Source organism: Euprymna scolopes, chromosome 6, assembly GCF_053919585.1.
Source record: "Euprymna scolopes isolate OS-2025 chromosome 6, ASM5391958v1, whole genome shotgun sequence".
Classification (NCBI taxonomy): domain Eukaryota; kingdom Metazoa; phylum Mollusca; class Cephalopoda; order Sepiida; family Sepiolidae; genus Euprymna; species Euprymna scolopes.
The window spans coordinates 131,199,972-131,220,051 of NC_136487.1; the positions used below are offsets into that span (position 1 = coordinate 131,199,972).

Here is a 20,080-nt window from a genome sequence, read left to right on the forward strand (position 1 = left end):
AATGTGCTTTTTAAAAGGCTCTGTTTCCGCCACCTGACGCCGTCTTAGTCAGGGATTTATTGCACTCGACATTACATGTCCATCTTACTCGGCGCGCACTTGTCTTCTCTCGGTCGACCACGTGCTGTCTTTTTGGTCATTTTTTTCTTTCCATCGTTTCCACTGACGTCAGCAGCTGCTTAATTTGCATATGGGCAAAGGCCCCTGCTGCTAATATTTTATAAGACGCGCCCATATGCGCTCTGTTACCATTAAACACACACACTTTGTTACATAAGTGCTTTAAATTTTTTTTCACAAACCGGGTCTATTTGAATTTTTAAAAACACCTTTACCACATACCTTTATAAAACAAAATTAAACTAAATATAGTTAATATATGAACCGTTTAATGCCTGCGAAGCCATTTCTAATATTCATAATACTCGACCAATTGGATTAGTATTTTGGGTTTCGATTGGAAGCAGCAGATACGTTTTTTTTTTAAAGAATTTTACGACTCGCGTGAACAGAAAGGAAAACAAACGAAGTCTGTACAGAACATCATTGCTCAATACCAGCCATGCTAGACAGTTAAAGTCCTTCGGCTATGGTTCTGGATATGACCTTAAACTACAGCCGACGGTTAGGCCCCAGCTTACGGGCTTTGAGGAGAGTGAAGCCACCCTTTAATTGCCATATCTCCCAGGTCCACTCTGACCGGGAGTGGTAGTTCCTGTTAGAATTGGAAAAAACATGGTCTATTAAAAAATATATATATATATATATTTAGATCAATGGATTCGGTATTAAATAATCTGAAAAGGATTGATATGCCGTAAAACAAAATAACTAACAATCAAGCTTCGGTTAGTTAATGCGAGTAGCCGGTTTGGAACAAAATGCTTGATGTTAATCTCCGGATAAAAGAGCAGATTAAGACAACGCACAATTTCACTGACAATCGCAACCGGGTCGCTGGAAATACGATTATAGATCTCATCAGAACAAAAAAAACAATTGCCGAGAGTACTGTAGATGTCTACTATAACAAGCCTAATAGCTGATGAGGATTAAGAGGCAGAAGTAAATCGTGTTGATAGAAATACATAAAGACAACTTGGTACAAAATCAGATTATAATAAAAATATTACCTTCAGTATATCTCTTTTGGGGCTTATTTTTTAAAAAAAAATATTCGACCCTATCACTACGAAGTGTTAAATTTTAACACTTTATCATAAACCTGTAATTGTATTTTAAATAAAATTATACCGACATAAATTGTCTGTAATTTCAATTAGCATAAGGTTTTTCGCAGTCGGGATTTAGTATATTCGTATTTTAATTGTATAATGGTTCAATTTAAACACATTGGATTCAGCACGTTTTGCATTCAAATTTTGAATCCTTACCTTACTGTCAATCAGGGACTATGACGAAAAAAAAAGTGATTTTCTTATCTGATTACAATACAAAATTTATTATGTTGCATTCGTCGCAGAGGCTGGTAAAGGAAGCAGTTTTATTATTTTCCAATAATAATATGTATCCGTTTTCTAATTCTTTCTTTTGCAAGGTGGAAATGCAAATTATCAAAACGAAAGGCGACGATTGCGATCATGTCCAATTTGCTATAATAGAATGCCAGGACCAGAAAGAAAACGTTAAAGTCGAATTGGACGCAAACGAGAACACCTTATCAAATGAACCGAAAATCAGTCCGGCCACATTTTGTAGGTGAGTAACTATTTGTTTATCGTTCTTATTTCACATCGATATTTTTTTCCGACTGCATCTTGTATAACGGCTTATTTTTGTTTAATTTGATTCACCCTACATAACCTATATTTCATTCAAGAAGTAATGACCTGCTATGACTAGGTGACATATTTATTGCGGTCATCCTCAGTAGGAAGATTTTTTTTTTCAAATTGATTGTTTTAAATTATATTAGAATTTCTGCATGATTATGTAGGTTCGCAGATTGGGGTTAAGGCGAATTGCGAAAAGAAACTGCTCATAGAAGAGAAGATGCCATCGAACATTTTCCTGACATCTAAAGATCTCTATAGTAAATAGATAATATTTTTCCGTTGGTCACATTGGTCCATGGTACTTCCGTTGACGGCCGTCTAGTAAGCACGGTAGAGTAAATTCTTTGTATACACTTGTAATACATAAACAGGGCTAAACTATTGCAGCATGCTGACAGCGGCAGGAGTTGAACAGATAGTGCAGGATTTATTACGTTCGATACTCTTATTTGCACACTGCCTGATAGAACTCGATGGATATATAGATGGATAGATAAACACAGTGATAGAGTGTGTGTGAGAGATAGAGAGAGAAAGAGAGAGAGAATAGTGGATGCTGCAGTAGTTGATTAGTTACATTAATAGTCCATGCATTGACTAAATGTAGCTTAATAGAAATACATGATACAGGCAAGTTTGTTTGCAAGTATCATGTATCAAGTTAGAGTTAGTAGCCAATATTCTCTCTCTCTTTCCCTCTTTCTATCTCTATCAAGCCGTCTATCTATCTCAATTAGACCGAGTGTAAAGCACGTCACTTGCCAGATATTTACATCTTTTTTCTGTATGTGCATTCATTCAAATTAATGTCGTCTTAGCATGTTAGGCCGACGACGTTGAACTTCGGACTGTCCGTAACAGTGTTATCAGTAGGGCTGTGACAAGAGAATATTCTTGACTATTATTTTGACTCTCTGTTACAGAGTGACGTGGTTCTCGATTGATTAACTGCGTCTAACTGTGTCGGATATATTCTCGAATGTCAAAACAATGATAAGAATATCCTCATGCTATAGCCCTAGTTATCAAGTTACTAACTTCTGTTCTTCGAAAGGTTCCAAATAATTGTTGTAGAATTGATTTTTCTCTTCCTCATCTACTATTACATAAAATAAATATTTTCTGTCTGCTTTTAGCAAAATTGGATCACGATACTTTTGTTTTTCATTTTAAATTCTTAGTCAAGTCTTTATGTATGAGATAATTTTATAAAATCAACATTAGCTTCTCTGGAGTGCAATGTGGACTACAATGTATTGTGGACTAAGCCACTGTGTGAAAGCAGGTAAAGCTTCTTTCCGGTGCATTGCGATATGTAATCACTTATTTTATTAAAAGATGACCATAAAAATATAGGAGTGTGTAACATCCGCTGATTACTATTCAATACCGGAAAATTACGGGTCTGTCTACTAGTATTTGATATATATATATATATATATATATATATATATATATATATGTTTTATTTAACCAAATTGTAATAGACTGGAAATCATTTTAAAGAACATAGCGAGTGCGTTTGATGCGTGTGTGTTTAATATGCACATATATTTTATTCATTGACTATTCTTTGGGCGAGTTCATTTTTTCGTATTAATAATATGTGCTGTCGCCCTGTTTCCATTTATTCCATGCGAATTTGTAGGTCGCTTTAATATCTTCTATAATATAAATCTCATATGTCTGTTTGTATGTATGTACGTATGTTCGTTTGTATGCCTGCATAAGACTGTCGACAATGGCGACGGGTTTTCACAAAATTGGTATCATTTTGATGCTCGACTCTTCGGACGACAAATATAGAAACAATGGCTAGAACATGAATTCCTTCACCATCAACTGAGTGCTTTTCTACAGGGAGGGGGTCGCTTTTTCATCTCCTCTGTTCGATTGACTGGCTTTAATTTAAACATTCGCCTATCCCGGTTTGCGATGGACCAAACCGCAATAACGTCACGGTTTTTCTCCCGTTCTTTTCGTCCTTCACGGTACGGGTTCGAGCCTGCCTGCCTACTACCACTTTTAGTTCCTCAACACACACACACACACCTTCAAACACCCGGCCAACGCCGGACCCCCAGGCTAGTTTAGTCTAAAGGATAAAACGATTGTTTTATTTTCGAGAAAACACTGCTAGTTTTTGGAAAGCATTATAATATTATTTAAACAAAATTCAAACTCAAGGGGAAAAAACAATACCGATGTTTTATTTTTAGTAACTACAGCAATATTTTTCCATAACAACAAGCTTATAAATGAACAGCAATACACAACTTAACACAAAATTATCCATTAGCAAAGAGTTAGATGACACATATGTTTATGAAATCTACAGGAACCTTACTGCCCCTTCCTTTACCTCTGCAAAATATGTCTAAATTGTAAAACCATTTGATGTAGTCAACACATTACATTCACTTCGAAGACAAATCTGCTTTGTAATGGGCGATAAAGTATAACTACTAGAATAAGACATCGTCTTGAATTAACATTAATTTTGACAAATCTCAAGTAGTTGAAAATCGGAGGAGTTCTCATTATTTCTATGTCTTTTTCTTACCTAAACAATTTTCATTTGCAAGCCTACTATACGAGGTTCCTTAAATCTGTTTCCAAACACTTTTCATATAGTCATTTTATTAATAGTGCACACATGAAACTCTAGTCCCCTTCAGTATAATCTGCAATACACCTGTTGCACTGTTTCAAAAACCTTTGGTAGTTCATGTATGTGAGTTCATGTATGTGAGTTCATGTGTGTGAGTTCATGTGTGTGAGTTCAAGTGTGTGAGGGTGTTAATGACTCTCGTCAAAGTCTCTTTCATTTCTTCAATAGTCTCATAATGACAGATAATTTTCATTTAGCTTATAGAATTACCTAAAGTCACAGGAAGCAAGATCTGGACTATAGGAAGGGTAAGGAACTCTTTTGATTTGGTCAAATAATCTGTTTTATTCTTTGAGTAACCTTGGGACAAACTTTGTGAAAATCTTCAGTATCTTCTGTTCCTCGCGAATAATTCTGTTGCAGTTAATACACTGACATCAAACTGTGCACTTATTGTCTAGGTAGACACACGACCGTCCTAATTCATGAAATTCTTTATTTGGTTAATCAACTCTGTTCTGACGCCTTTACTCGTCTTATACCTATGATCATCAATCACAGACTCACTGCCTTTTTTTAATCTTTTAGCCACTTAAAACTTATGCCTAATTCATGCAAGGTTGTCCAAAAGCAGTCCAAACCATTCCATATATTTTCGTAGCATGTCTTTCATTTTTCACACAAAATTTTCTTGGATATCATAATTTTTAATGCCCCCCTGTCCCGATCGCAGTTTTGAAACTCACCAGCTCTGAAAATCAAGCTTTAATAGAGTGTATTCCAATTTCGGCTGTAGTTGTTTATTTGTAACCCGAAATTATAAAAATGCATAGCTATAATACATACTGAATTTTCGAATCCATGGCAATTTGGAATAAGTGAACAAAAAGTGTGGCAACTTCTTTAAGGCACCTCGTATATATGTCATGCATTCATGCATCACATTAATCATTTGACAATATACTTTAATTCCCTTGTCTAGCTTAACAAAAGATTCTTATAGACAGAGCTTCTTTACAAATGTTTATCGACTGTGAAACACACACCGTATCATTGTTCTGTCCAGTTTAAATCATAAATATTGCATTTTTAGACGATTAAGTTGTAACTTAATGATCTTCAAATGCAATATTTATGATTTCCTGTCATAAATTGTCACTTAAGTAATAAATCGTAATTCCTGAAAAAACTGCAAATAAAAATAGCGATAGCGTTTTATATTTGTGTTTTTTTTAACTTATGCTAACAACATTACAACTGGATCGTAATAGACTAATATGAGGTAAAACCACGCTTACAGTGAAACTAACTATCAAAAAGTTCAAAATACGCGAAACTTGGATAGTAATAACAAAATTAATCAGATTTTATTTCTTTTGTAAATGATGAAAATTAAGTTCAAACCGGATTATAAATTACAAAGCGAACTAAAGACAATAAGAAAGAATTGCGAAAGAATTTATGCTGAGTCAAAATGTTTATTATACAAAAATTGGGTCATTCAAATATTTTCCCTAGCATTTTTACTCTACATAAATGCTAAAAAGTATTAATAAGTTTACGGATGCAATTATAGACTAAACATCATTAAATCTATACTTGATAAGTGTTTAAACCAGACCCAATGTGCTCCGACAAAATCGAAGCAAGTACATTCCATCGACGTAAATTTCATCCGACTACCTCAATAAGAAACAGAATACTACTCTACACTGTAGAGATCCTTAAATTCCGGAAAGCTTTCTTTTTTAATAGTTTCTTCCCTCTAAATACTAGGCTTTGGAATTCCCTCACTGGTCCCTGTTTTCTTACTACGCTGACACGCATAAGTCCAAGTGTAATGTTCACCTCCTTACATAATGTGCCTGTACATTTATTCCCAAATAATAGTTCTTTCTCGTCCAAGCGCCACTGTTCGTTTTGGGACCGAAATGACAATAACAAATTCTTCCTAGAAATACCCCCGCGTTGTTCTCACTATTACAACTCTATATTGATTCAATCTTTCTCTTATATTTCAGGTCGAAAACAATACTTGAACAATTATATATATATATGAATATATATATATATGTGAATATATATATATATATATATGATTAAAATTGCTATTTCATTTTAATAACACTTTTCTGCACTTAATTTATTTTTATTTATAGTCTTCAATTCAATTCCTTCTCTATCCAGGTCTTTTCCGTTCCATGTGTTGTTCGACAGTGATCTTGTCATATGCCAAGCAGGGACTTCCATTAGCCGAGTAATTCCGGAAATCGTTGAGAAGAAAGTGAAGATTAGCGATGTTTTTGAAATGATTCGTCCTCACATGGAACTTAATTTTCAAAACATCCTCGCTCATATCAATACCGTTTACGTTCTGCGATCGCGAAAGATTCTTAACAATGGAGCGCTGGTGACAGAAAATGATAATTGTTCGATATATCAACACGACACTTCCAGACTACGGCTCAAGGGTAGGTTGATCACTTCTGTTAGCACTACATAATTCTATAATATATTTGTTATTAGGTAAACTGTGGATGATCCGAAAATAATAATGCCCAGTCCCTATATATGGGTCTAACATATATATGATAATTATGGAGTTTATAACCCAACTTAATACAAATCTGAAGACTAAAAATCATTTAATTGCAAACTTATAACGTATAACTGATTTAATTTTAAAAAGCAACGTTACTTAAAGATACATAGCATGGTCCTGTCTCTAAAATAAGTCCTTATACTTTTGCCTAGCGACGTTAAAAATTAAAAATTATAATCGTTCGATATATCAACACGGCACCTTGAGACTTCAGCTCCACGTAAGATTGACCTATTCGGTTAGCATTAAGAAATGCTATTCCGTATTTATTATAAGGTCATGCACGAATGACCATTATATATTTAGGTTCAAACTCTGTTTTGGTTTTTAATATATATATGATATATACTTTTAATTCATATTCACCTCTAGAAAGGTAACTCGCAACATGGACGTAAGGAGCTTCTATTTTGGATCACACCTTGGCAGGATTAACAAGATGTTGCAATAATTAATGTAAAGTAAGACAGATAATTAATCCAAAATAATAAAACTGTGAAAACTGAAAATAATTCAATTCTCTTGATCGATGATACGTCTTTATTTTAAACGTTTTTGGACATTACTGTTTTAACTCAATACGGAAAAGTCATGACAGTAAAAAAATTGCTCTATTTATTCCAAACAACGTTTAAAAATAAAAATATGTTGGGTGTAAATGAGGTTGAATAAATGTTAGTTTTGTTCAAAATGCGATGTATGTCTTTTTTTTTTGTACATTTCCAATCTGATGTAACTTAAGATTGATATCGCATTTCCCTATTTCTGTAATCTAACTACCGCCCCTTCTTCTTACAAGAAGCATTAGGTTTTAAAACGCCTTGGAAAAAAAAATGGATGCTAGTGCAGAGGGTGATCCGCGCTATTTTTTATATCGTATTTCCATGTTTAATTAAAGTTTTATGATATGTTTTTTTATTCAATTGTAAGGTTAAAGTATAGAATAGGTACAAACCACCCTCCCCTCATCATGTTAAGAATGGCTTTTAAAATAATAAACTTATTATTTACGTCCGGATCACTCTCTCCACTAGTACCAAAAAATGTTTATAACCCCCCCTTTCTATATAAAGTTTTTTTTTTAATAATAAAACTTACAAATGAATTCATTTTAACTATATTTATTTTGTTTTGTCTTCAAATTCATTTTCGTTATGCTCCTCTCTAAGATTTTGTAACTTTATATATCTTGAAAAGTTTCTATCGATATTCTTTAAACCCATCTAATATGTGTGTAATGATCCACATAGATGATATCGTTATATCACAGCGCATTATTCTGTCCATACTAGCACTCATCCGAAGTCCAAAACTGAACATAAATCCATTCAGTTTATCGACTGTAGTTGTTATCTCTGACCTATAGCATAGACGCCCGCAAACGATATTTGGAAATGTCAAACATTTTACTTCTACTTTGAAGTGTTAAATATTTTATGCTTGTTTACTACTTCCATATATAATACAGTAAAATATGTCCAAAGACTTGTTAGATTGGATTTAATGACCAGTTCCTATTTAAATTTGAAGCTAATATTTTTTTTTAAATAGAACATATTAAATATGATATACCATGTAAATCTGCAAATTTTACTTATTAGAAATATAACTGTCTAGAGATTCTATGTTTTTTAACAAAACCAACAATACCCCGATGTAACCATCCTCTTTAGCATGCGAGTTAATAATAATAACTATATTATAATTCTTTAATTCAATGACAACTAAATTATCAGTATCCTTATTATTAACGTCACTTTTACTTGCAATATAGTTAGCATAACCGTTGCTGTAGTTTCAGATGAGAATTGGTTATTCGTATTATTTGGATTCTCTGTAATACTCTTCTAATCTTAAATGTTAATTTCACAACGTTTCGGTCGATGTCACCCCCAACCTTCTTTATGGGTTTCTTGTTTAACTCGGCAATGTTTCTGTTGAACTCGGGAAATTTTAGGCGAGACATTCCCAAGTTCGACAAGATACATGTGATGAAGGCGAAACTGCAAAAATGACAGCCGAGATAAGAGTAGTTTATAGGGTCTAAATAACAAGTATAACTGTTGCTATGAGTATAATCATGTATTCCGCACAGTATATAGGAACAATTTAATACGTATAGATCTATATTTATAAAATTACATTCAGGATTAGAAATAGACGATGTCCTTATTTTTCAGGCCTTGGGTAATGAACACTTTTCATTCTTCGTGTTATGTTATGCCTTGTGAATAAACGAGTCGATTGTATCGATAAATATCACACCTTGTCTAAAATTTACCATCCAAATGGATTTCCTGAGCAATAAACTTAAATTCCTTTCAGTTAAGAATTACGTTAGAAATATTTCCAGGCCAAATCCCAGTTTTATTCACCGATATAATGTTGCATAGACATATCGTCACTGGCTGCATACTGATGTATATACCGTCAGGATTATATATCTAGAAGACATACCCGTAGTTTCTTAATACTTCTGTATACACCGACCTTAGTGCGTGTCTTTAAATGTATGTATAATATCCCTGCGACAACGATATGCTATAAAGGCACAATTTAGAATGTTATCATAGGTGTATAATCTAACTCTGCGTTGTTTTTGTGTGTATATAATTTTTTTATTCCTGGATGTATAATATATCGATTCTTGTACTTACACACACAAAAACAAACAGTTTCGTAATATGACGACTAAACATAGGTCTGCGTAGCCCACGAGTAAAGATGACATATCTTACCTTGCATACTCGTCCATTTCTATACCGACGGTTGGCACTCGGCCTGATGTTCGAAAATAAATATACTCCCTATTTTTAATTCATCGAACAATAAAATACATGACAACTTTTTGTTAAATTTTAAGTATTTTCTATTTCACATCCATGTCAAATTGTGCCCAGTGTCGCAATGCTTCAGTTTACCTTACTAGATTTTTACACATTAGCCGTAAACGTCATTTTAGATACTTATACGTTAAGTGACAATATATCGTTAAATGAATCCCTCGATAAATATAATCCAATATAACCCAACGCATCTCCAAAACCCGGTCGTTATAATAAAATTATGTCTATGTTCTGAAACTTGACTGCACCCCCCCCGTGCATCCGCAAGCAAGGTCGTATTTTGTTATTGTTATACCCTGCTTTTGTTAACGTAAATTCTTAATTCAGGCTGAATGCGATTTGTGTACTGTTCCATTCCTGACACCATATTGCACCAGATGTTGAACTTTCCATTATTTGTTCTAATTATTCAATTTCGTAAGATGATGCATGTAACGAATAGTCTATTATATGCCAAATAAATATTTGTATCTATCTGCCAAACCATGTAAACTGTATTGCTAAAAATGCTAACGTACTCGACTCCAATTGTAGGGTCCCAATTTATTATGTTAAGTGAATTAAATTGATAGGAATTTAAGTTGTAAGCCGAAATATGTGCGTGTGATTATACAAGGTGTCTTCAATAACTTCACATACTTTTTAGTACAGGCATTTAAAATTGTTATAAACATTTGCAAATTCAGTAAGTTATTGCTATATATGTTATCGGATGACCGGTCAATTTTTATGATGTCAAGCTCCAATGAACAGTTACAACAAGAATTGGAATATACCTGACTAAAACCTGATCGTCACTGTTGGTAAATTTCGAAAATACAATATGGACGTAAGGACACTTTAGAAGGACGATATGCAATAAAATTCTGTCTTTAACATGGAAAAATGTAACAAAAACGTAGAAATGTTTCAGACTACATTTGAACCATCTTGAAGTACTCGTACATCAGTCTGTAAGTGGCATAAGAAATTAAAGGAAAGGCACGGGTTTTGAGGGATATTAGAACACCAGAGTTCATTGGCCAAATAAAGAATTTCATGGATAAAGACAGTCGTGTGCTGGTAAAGACCATACGTGCACAATTTGATCTTAGTATTGGAACAGTACACATATTTATCAACGATGAGCAGAAGATACGGAAAACTTGTGTGAAGTTTGTCCCAAGAGTGTTCAGAAAATATCTGACAATTTGACTAGATGGGCACCTCACCTTCTCTTTAGTGCAGATCTTGCTTCCCGTAACGTTTGTTTCTTCTCTAAGTTCAATGAAAAACATTTAAAGCTATTGTTATGCGACAATTGAAGAGATTCAAAAGCCTGTGACGTGTGTCATTAACACGCTCAGACGAGACAGCTCCCCTGAGAGTTTTCAGAAGCTGTTGTCGCCGTACATGTGCATTGCAGCTGAAAGAGATTACGTCGAAGGGTACTAGAATTTAATGTGTGTACTATCAAAACATATGTCCATACGAAAAAGTCTGGGAATGTATTTAAGACATCTTGTACTGAGTTACTTAAACAATTCGATGCTAGACTAGGAAAATACTAATACACACTTTTATGACAAAGGGATGGATTTTTCATCTAATGTATTCCAGCATTTTTCTCTCTATACACGCACACACATACACGCGCGTTCGCACCCCATATTCGTAGGGACGTGATGCCCCTCAACAAATAAGGTTGTTCCGTAATCGTGTCTGGGGAGTCGGCTAATTTCAGTTAATGTTTGTAGATGTGATATCTACCGCCTGCATACCAGCAGTAACTATCTTAGTTGTATATGACGCGTTGCTTGTCACATCGTAGAATGTAGAACTGGATGAAAATATATAAATTTAAAATCGAGGCATAGTCAATAGATTGCGCCATGGCCCATATCGTTAGGTCGTCAGTATTGCCCACTTCATGAGTGCGACGACCTGAGTTCGCGCCTATGTCGGAGCACGTCATTGATGAGATGCAGTACATCGAACCCCACTTTGGGTCTGGCGTTGTCGGTTGTCGATGCAATTGCTCGATTCTATCTAATTCTGGGTTCTAGCTTTATCTTGTAAGGTGTATGTGAACTGGAATTTATATATATATATATATATATATATATATATATATATATAGATTTTTGGTACAGCAAAATGGAAGGAGAAATTTCAGAGCAAACATAATTTAATTTAAATACCAAAAAAAAAAAACAAAAAAAAAACGGGCAGGTGAAATTATTAAAATTTCCTTAATGCCTTATCGTCTGACCCTCTAAGAGGAAACGTCAGAATGATAAATTAAAAACTAAGAAACGAATGAGGGAAGAAGGGAATTTTGGTTTCAGTTGGAAGAACAGTGAAAAAAAAAAGTCTCACTGTTCAGGTGGTTTTAAATCAATGAATATATGTATATATATATATATATATATATATATATATATATATATATATATATATATAGTCTGTTTGTGCATACTCGTTTTAGTGGAATGTCAATTCAAAGAAACAACTTCATTAGACAATAAAAGGAGCGATAATGAAAAAGGTTTTCATATTTATATATAAACTTAATTTCATTTGGGTTCTTTATATTTTCCTCAATACTAGTGTAACAACATATTTTATTAGTTAAAATGCTTTGTTATAAAAATCGGGTTTCCAGATAATATAGATGGAAACAGGTACATAATATCATATAATTGTCTATATTGCTGGAGAATTCCGCTTCCAAATCCTCTAGTTAGAGTACATAATTATCGTTTAGGTTCAATTATGTGATTGGTTTCCTTATGTAACGTTGCTTTACGATAATACTTCTCGTAGGTATATAGAAGCATTTTCATTACAGGTGGGTTGGACCCATAGATTACTTTAGTTAATTGTTTTCGGGTGTTTAATAATCAAGCATGCAAAGTGCATTCACTTTTATCCATTTGCATATAGCGTTCCTCTTGGTTTAGCTTAGTATTGAACAGAAGCGCTTAAGATGGTATTAAGAGTAAAAAAATTGGTTCCCTCATTAATTTCGCTTTTTGTTGGGTGTTCTCGCAGTTTGCACCACACCTCCCTCCTTTTTATTCGAGTAGGTAGGCGTCATTAGACCTGGTACTCTTAAGTCCGCCATCAATTCACGCGACATAATCTTTTTTTCTATGCCTCACTTGCAGTTTTATTAAATACTTTGTAAACAAAATCCGATTCCATAATTTGCTAATCCCTTCTTTCTGATGAAACTCCGCAGATTAAGGACATTCCAATTGCTTTGTGACTTTTATTTCAAAATTCAGTATGTTTTTAACTCTTTCTAAAGTGTTTTTAACATATTTTATTAATCCTTTCTTCGTATTATGAACTCTATTTCCTATTTGGTGTTTTTGAGCTTTTACATCTGCTTAAGGTTATGTATAAATATTAAATACTTAATAATTAAAATATGTTTTAAGTTTACTATTTTGGATTTTTTTGCAACTGTAATTCTTATATATATATGCATATATATATATATATATATATGTTTGTATATATACACACACACACACACACACATATATATATATATATATATATATATATATATATATATATATATTGAAAAACATATTTAAAACAAGAAATTGAGAGAAAGCTTTATATGTCGAAATATTGGTAGTTGTATTGATTGTTTCCCTTCGTCTCATTTACAGGACAAATGATTTACGTAGCCGAAAGCGATTGCGTGATGTTCCTATGCTCGCCCAGTGTAATGAACTTGGATGATCTTAATAGACGAGGGCTCTACCTGAGTGACATCCCTCTACACGACGCCACACGAGATCTCGTGCTAATGTCTGAACGCTTTGAGGCTGAGTACAAACTCACGCAGAAATTGGAGGTATTGACAGACAAATTGCAACAGACTTATCGAGAACTGGAAGACGAGAAAAGAAAAACAGACCGGTTTGTAGTGCAGTTCCCTAACATTCGATATTAATCCAAGATTCTTTGTGTGTGTAATTTGATTTTGTGTATGCTAAAAAACAGTCAACACTAATAGAAGCGTGAAAGTGAAGTTTGCTAAAAATTATACCGTACAAGGGCATAAATATTATAAAATTATATGCCAATAACTCATACCTCTTTAATGTCCTGTCCCTATACTTAAGCATAAGCACATCGCTCTCTCACTCACGCACGTATTTCCCCCACACTTAAATTCATATATATATATATATATATATATATATATATATATATATGAATTTAAGTGTGGGGGAATATGAGTGAGAGAGCGCTGTGCTTATGCTTAAGTATAGGGACAGGACATTAAAGAGGTATGAGTTATTGGCATATAATTTTATAATATTTATGCCCTTGTACGGTATAATTTTTTTATATATATACATATATATACATATATATATATATACACACACACATATATATATATTCCTTTAAATTAAACCCTTAAACCCTTTTTTCTATTATTCTGTTAAAAGACTATGAAACTTTGTTATATATGGGTCGTGGTGTTGCATACATCTGAAATATGAAGGAAAACAGTGAAATAACAAAATTATATGGGAAATGGACGTACGAAAAGACAACCCCATTCAAGCAAGCAGACTAGATATCATAATAAATCGCAAGAAATAAGTCTTTCAAGATCATAGGTTTCAGCACACCACAGGGAAACTTTAAAAGAGTCTGTGACGCGAATCAAATACACTAGATAATCCAGAGAGCCGAAAAGGATATGAAAGATGATAAAACATAATTATAAAACCACTAGGAACAATCCCGCATTTGTTTTTAAAGAGGATAAATTAGAATCAAGATGATGGTTGAAAAGATACGATGGATATCAGTAATAAAAACGGCCGGAATATTAAGCGAAAATCTTTGGCTGTGGAAACGAATACACATGAACTACAAATGCTAACCGGCCATATAGAAACTTCAGCATATATATATAACTAAATCATAGAGGGACACCACATGTAGCTAAGAAAACTGAAGCTGAATAACTGTAAATGAAACCCCTGCTTAAAATATCTTAGTGTTGCAATTACTGCTGCCACACCAAATAGTCGAGTAGGTTCGAGGAGGATAAAAAAAAACGAGAATATAAAGCACTAACTAAATCTCCACAGAGTGATTGCGAATGAGAACAGAACGCTGGGGGGCGCTAAGCCCACTCACATTCTAGTGATGACCAATAGTCATGATCAGAAACAACTAAATGGTAAACCTCTGTTGTGATGATGCAAGTAAATTTGCAAATGATGTTGAAAAGGGGAATGATTATTTGAACATCCTGGGAGATTTGTTGTCACTCAGACACCGGGGAACACCATTTGTTATTACCAGTGAGAAATACTTGATGATGGCCTGTATGAGTACTTCTAGTGAATATAGCTACTCTTACTGCTATATCTACAACTACTATTACAAATAAATATAGTAAAGCTCTTTAGTTCTTAAAATATACATTTATCTTTGCAATTTTGTAATATCAACTCTCTTATTTTTCCAGATTGATGTACTCTATCTTGCCGGCCTCCGTGGCAAACGAATTGCGACATAATCGTCCTGTGAACGCTTACAAATACGAAGACGTCACCATCATGTTCAGCGGCATCACAGGTTTCAGTGATTTCTGCGCCAACAACTCGGATGCTCGGGGTGCCATGAAAATTGTCCACTTCCTCAACGACATCTACACAAAGTTTGATGTGCTGCTCGACCCAAAGGTCAATCCGGACGTCTACAAAGTAGAAACGGTGGGAGACAAATATATGGCGGTTAGTGGACTTCCGGAACCTTGCGAAACACACGCAAAGTGCATTGCGTATCTGGCATTGGATCTAATGGACATTTCCTCTGAATTAACAGACCCAGATGGAAATCCACTAATGGTAATGTGAAATAGGTTTACAAAGATGTATCAATTAATTATTTATCTATCTATCTATCAATCCATCTATCTATCACACACACATACATAGACACACACACACATATAAATATATATATGTATATATATATATATATATATATATATATATATATATATATATGCAGCAGCTTTGCAAATAAATTGTTTTTATTTTGCAGACAAGTACAGATGGCACAGTTAAAGGAGCTATTCCTTGATTACATGACTACGTTAGACGAATAAACTGAGAAGCAAAAAAATATATCTCATACATGGAGGAGTTTTGTTCTTGTGATTGGTTATTGAGCAAGAATCAGCTAATAAACTGTTTTATTTTAAACAACTGGGGCTTTCTAAAATAAAATTATATTATTTTGAATATGCGAAATTCAAATTGATTCAGTGATGGCAACTAAGAATAATAATTTGTTTGCATATATATATATATATATATATATATATATATGTATATGTATATGTGTGTGTGTGTGTATATATATATTAGTATAAAAATTTAAAATATTCCAAAGTTATATACAGACCCCCCAAAAATATAATTAGCATATATATATATATATATATATATATATATATATATATATATATATATATATATATATATCATCCAAATACACCCCGCGTGTGTAAAACTATATTCTAAAGCCATTTAACGCAAAAAATACACAATTTAAAATAATCGACTTATCGATATATTTCGGCGATTTAAAATAAACGATTAATTGATATATTTCGTCGAAGTAGCTCGCCCTTATGAAGATTTTATTTTTTCCTCTCCTACGCCTCGTGATGATGTGTTAAGAGAAATGAGACCGTTTGGTTGTGTTTTTTTTATGGTCTAGAAATGTACTTGGTGTGTGCAAACCCACCAATTATAAATAAATAAATATGTATATATATATATACATATATATACACTATATATATATATGATGATGATTGCAACATCTTGTCAGACGAGTTCCACTCCCTTAGACACTTAAATTCCATGCACTCAAATGCCTGAGGGAGTATCTACACAAAGACGATGTTCCAGAGTCTTAGCTTTGTACGACAGCTAAGACTCTCTCTCGGTTAAAAATGTTGAGATCCAGCACAAGCAAGAGCAAGATAGCCAGCATCGTTAAACTGCATACCTGCTTAATGCGGGTAATTGTCTCCCGCTTTATGGTTTTTTAAATCAGAGATTTGCTACTCCTAGAAAGGTTGTCTTCACCATGGCTTACGAGATCCCTCTCCGCTCCAGCACACATATAAACTCACACAAATATGCACGGTGCTAGTTGGCCGTTGACCCAGAAAAAGGGTACATTCAGCCTTTGGAAGGTCTTGTTTTTAATCCTTCAAAGGGACTAGCCGCCCTCCTCACCAAACAAGTATGGTGGGGGAACTAGTTTAGTCGCCGGTTACCCGACCATGAGGTAGGTATTACTGGGTTATATATATACACCAATATAGTGTTTGGACGATTAATCAGAATCGGAATCAGGAACCAGAAAAATTGAAAGTATTAGGAATAACAGAATCGGAAAATAAATTGTGTTCATTTTCTGATCTTTAAAACAATATTTAAAAATATATTTGTATTTGATTTTGTTTAAAGCGACATCTGCCTCTGTTTGTATCACTGATAAAAGATTCAATATTGATAGATTTTTAAACTACCAGTAAAACTAAAATTTATAATGTATTTTTGGGATTGAGCAAAAGGCTGTATATTTAACATGTGTTTTTACAGTGATCCTGAGAAATGCCATCTCAGTAGCTAGTAAGTTTTTCGTGTTTTCTCCTTGTTTAAATTACAGTCATTTACAAAAAAAAATTATTTTCCCATTTTTGAACGTTGAATACAAAATATGAAAAAACAAACAAATTCGCACAATTTTTGTCTGTCAATACAAGCTAAGCCCAGAAGTTCCTGAAACAGCTCACGAAGCGTTTTGCCCAGGAATTACTGCTGAATGAACATCACAATAATGGTTTAAGAATGTTCGTGGCGGCGAGAAGTATCTTGATAGTCATGAGCGTAGTGGTCGGCCATCGGATTTTGACAACCGTCAATGAAAATCCTTAGTGGACGCCAGTCCACGCACAACTGTTTGAGAATTTTCTTTTTGGATGAGAAGTAAAGTATACCACGACCTCTAATAATTTGGAAGAGATTGAAAAAACAAAAAAAATTGATAAATGGTTTCCTAACGAATTGAACGACAACCAAACTGTAAGCTTCCTTTCTTTTACGCAACAAGAACGACCCGTTTCCCAATTAACGATGATTATATGTACCGATACTAAGCGCTTGATAAGAATATAGCTGAACAATAACTTTTCGGCGCCATAATATATATAAGAAAAGATCTCACTGAAAATTGAATAAAACTCTTTAAAAATCGGAAAAAACAACCAGACGTGCGTGAACCAGTGTTCAACCAGACGTGCTTGAATAATGATTGGCTACCACAATATACAAATGTTATATATATATATATATATATATATATATATATATATATATATATATATATATATATAGTCTTTGAAGTTTTTAACCTTTAAAACTATACAAAAAATATTTTTTATCATTCGTTAGAAAACCAACTAGTCAGTAAGTCATTTAATCACTTGCAAGCACTGCATCAACTCGCTCTCGAATTTACTATAATACCAATAATTTATTTTTGAAGGGATCATAAGTCGTTTACCATGAAACACTGTTTCGGGGATTTAAAAACAAAACAGTATATTACATCATGGCTCCCCAGCAGTGTTGATCAAATACAACCACCCTTAATCTTAGGAATAAAACATGTTACACACATTTGATCCAATTTCCTATACTTAATTGCAATTACTAACCTTTTCATAGTATAAAAATGAACTTCTTACCTGTGCGATTCATGAATTTCCACATTTAAAATGGATACATTTATTATTTTTTTAATTCATCAGTATTGTATTTATAATATTAGGATTAATCCATTTAACTACTTATCACCCACACTATGATTAGTATTTAGTATATTTACATTCTTATTTATTTAAAATTAGATATATAAAGGTTAAAAATATTTTTACATATATGCATTTTTTTTAATATATATACACATAAATTTATTATATGTAATTATAAATACATTTTATACATTGCTAATATAGTTTTGGATTTCCTTTATTTATATAGTCTGGTTTATCTTAAACGATTCAAAAGCATCATGATAACGAACAAATGCTTAATTTTACTGTTTAATATTTTTATTTGTATCCCTACCTTGTTTTATCATCCTTATTACTAAGCTAGAAACTGGTGGTATAAAATCTGTTAATTTTAAAGTAACGCGAGCTATTCTCAAAAACTCTGAAAAAATGGTTCCATAAAACATAAAAACAGGGCAGGTGCTATCTTTATGGGGCATAGGTACTATTTTAGAGGGGGAAGCGTTTCTTTTATCAAATAATTTATATAAAAAAAATCCCATCCTCAATTTTTATATCTAAATCCAGAAATGTAGCCTGTGGTCTTCTATGTTCACAATTCAATTTTAATTCGTTTGGATATATAAGATGTTTATTTTTTTCGAATTCATCATTATCGTTTATACATATAAGGTCATCTATAAATCTCCTACACCCATGAAAGTTATATGTTTTAGATATATCTGTTTTTAATAGTGATGACATATATATATATATATATATATATATAATCGAGTCTATCTAAATACAATTTTGCCCAAAATATATACACACACACACATATATATATATATATATATATACATACATATATATATATATATATATATATATATATATTTGAAAAATATTTAAGAAGAGAGCTCTAATATAAGGAAAAGTTTAAACAAAATGAAAAGCGTATCACTTATATTAATATTTTCAGAGAGTTTAGATCAATCGTCGGTTTCAAACTTGATAATAGGGAACCGTTTTATGCTCCCATATGGAGCTCTATTCAGCCGATAGTTATATATTTATATATATATATATATATATATATATATATATATATATATATATATATAAATGGGCGCCACCTGTAAGATCAAATAAATATTCCTTTCGAAAACTCTTTAAACTGTGGTTTAGTACGTATTGCAAAGTGCCTTCACGAAAAAAAGTTATTAGATCTCCTTTAGAACAAAAAAAAAAACCTATAAAATGAGTGCCTTAAAAAAAAAACGATTTCCAAAAACGCCCTGCTATTTTCGTTGAAAGAAATGCTGTTTTGATTATTTTTTTCAGCCAGCAAAAGTGCTCAATATCCGGAGAATGGATTCTCCCATCGAAATATCC

The 20,080-nt window shown here is 33.0% G+C and overlaps 1 protein-coding gene across 2 annotated transcripts in view; it reads left to right on the forward strand.

Moving 5' to 3' along the window:
• LOC145277959 (guanylate cyclase soluble subunit beta-1-like) overlaps window positions 1–20,080 on the forward strand; it is a 241,814-nt gene that overhangs the window by 186,685 nt on the left and 35,049 nt on the right. For both annotated transcript variants that reach the window (XM_080130083.1, XM_080130084.1), the window contains 4 exons: window positions 1,559–1,719; window positions 6,595–6,878; window positions 13,521–13,773; window positions 15,350–15,731. In XM_080130083.1, the coding sequence (XP_079986209.1) occupies window positions 1,559–1,719; window positions 6,595–6,878; window positions 13,521–13,773; window positions 15,350–15,731 (1,080 nt within the window). The remainder of the gene's footprint in view (window positions 1–1,558; window positions 1,720–6,594; window positions 6,879–13,520; window positions 13,774–15,349; window positions 15,732–20,080) is intronic.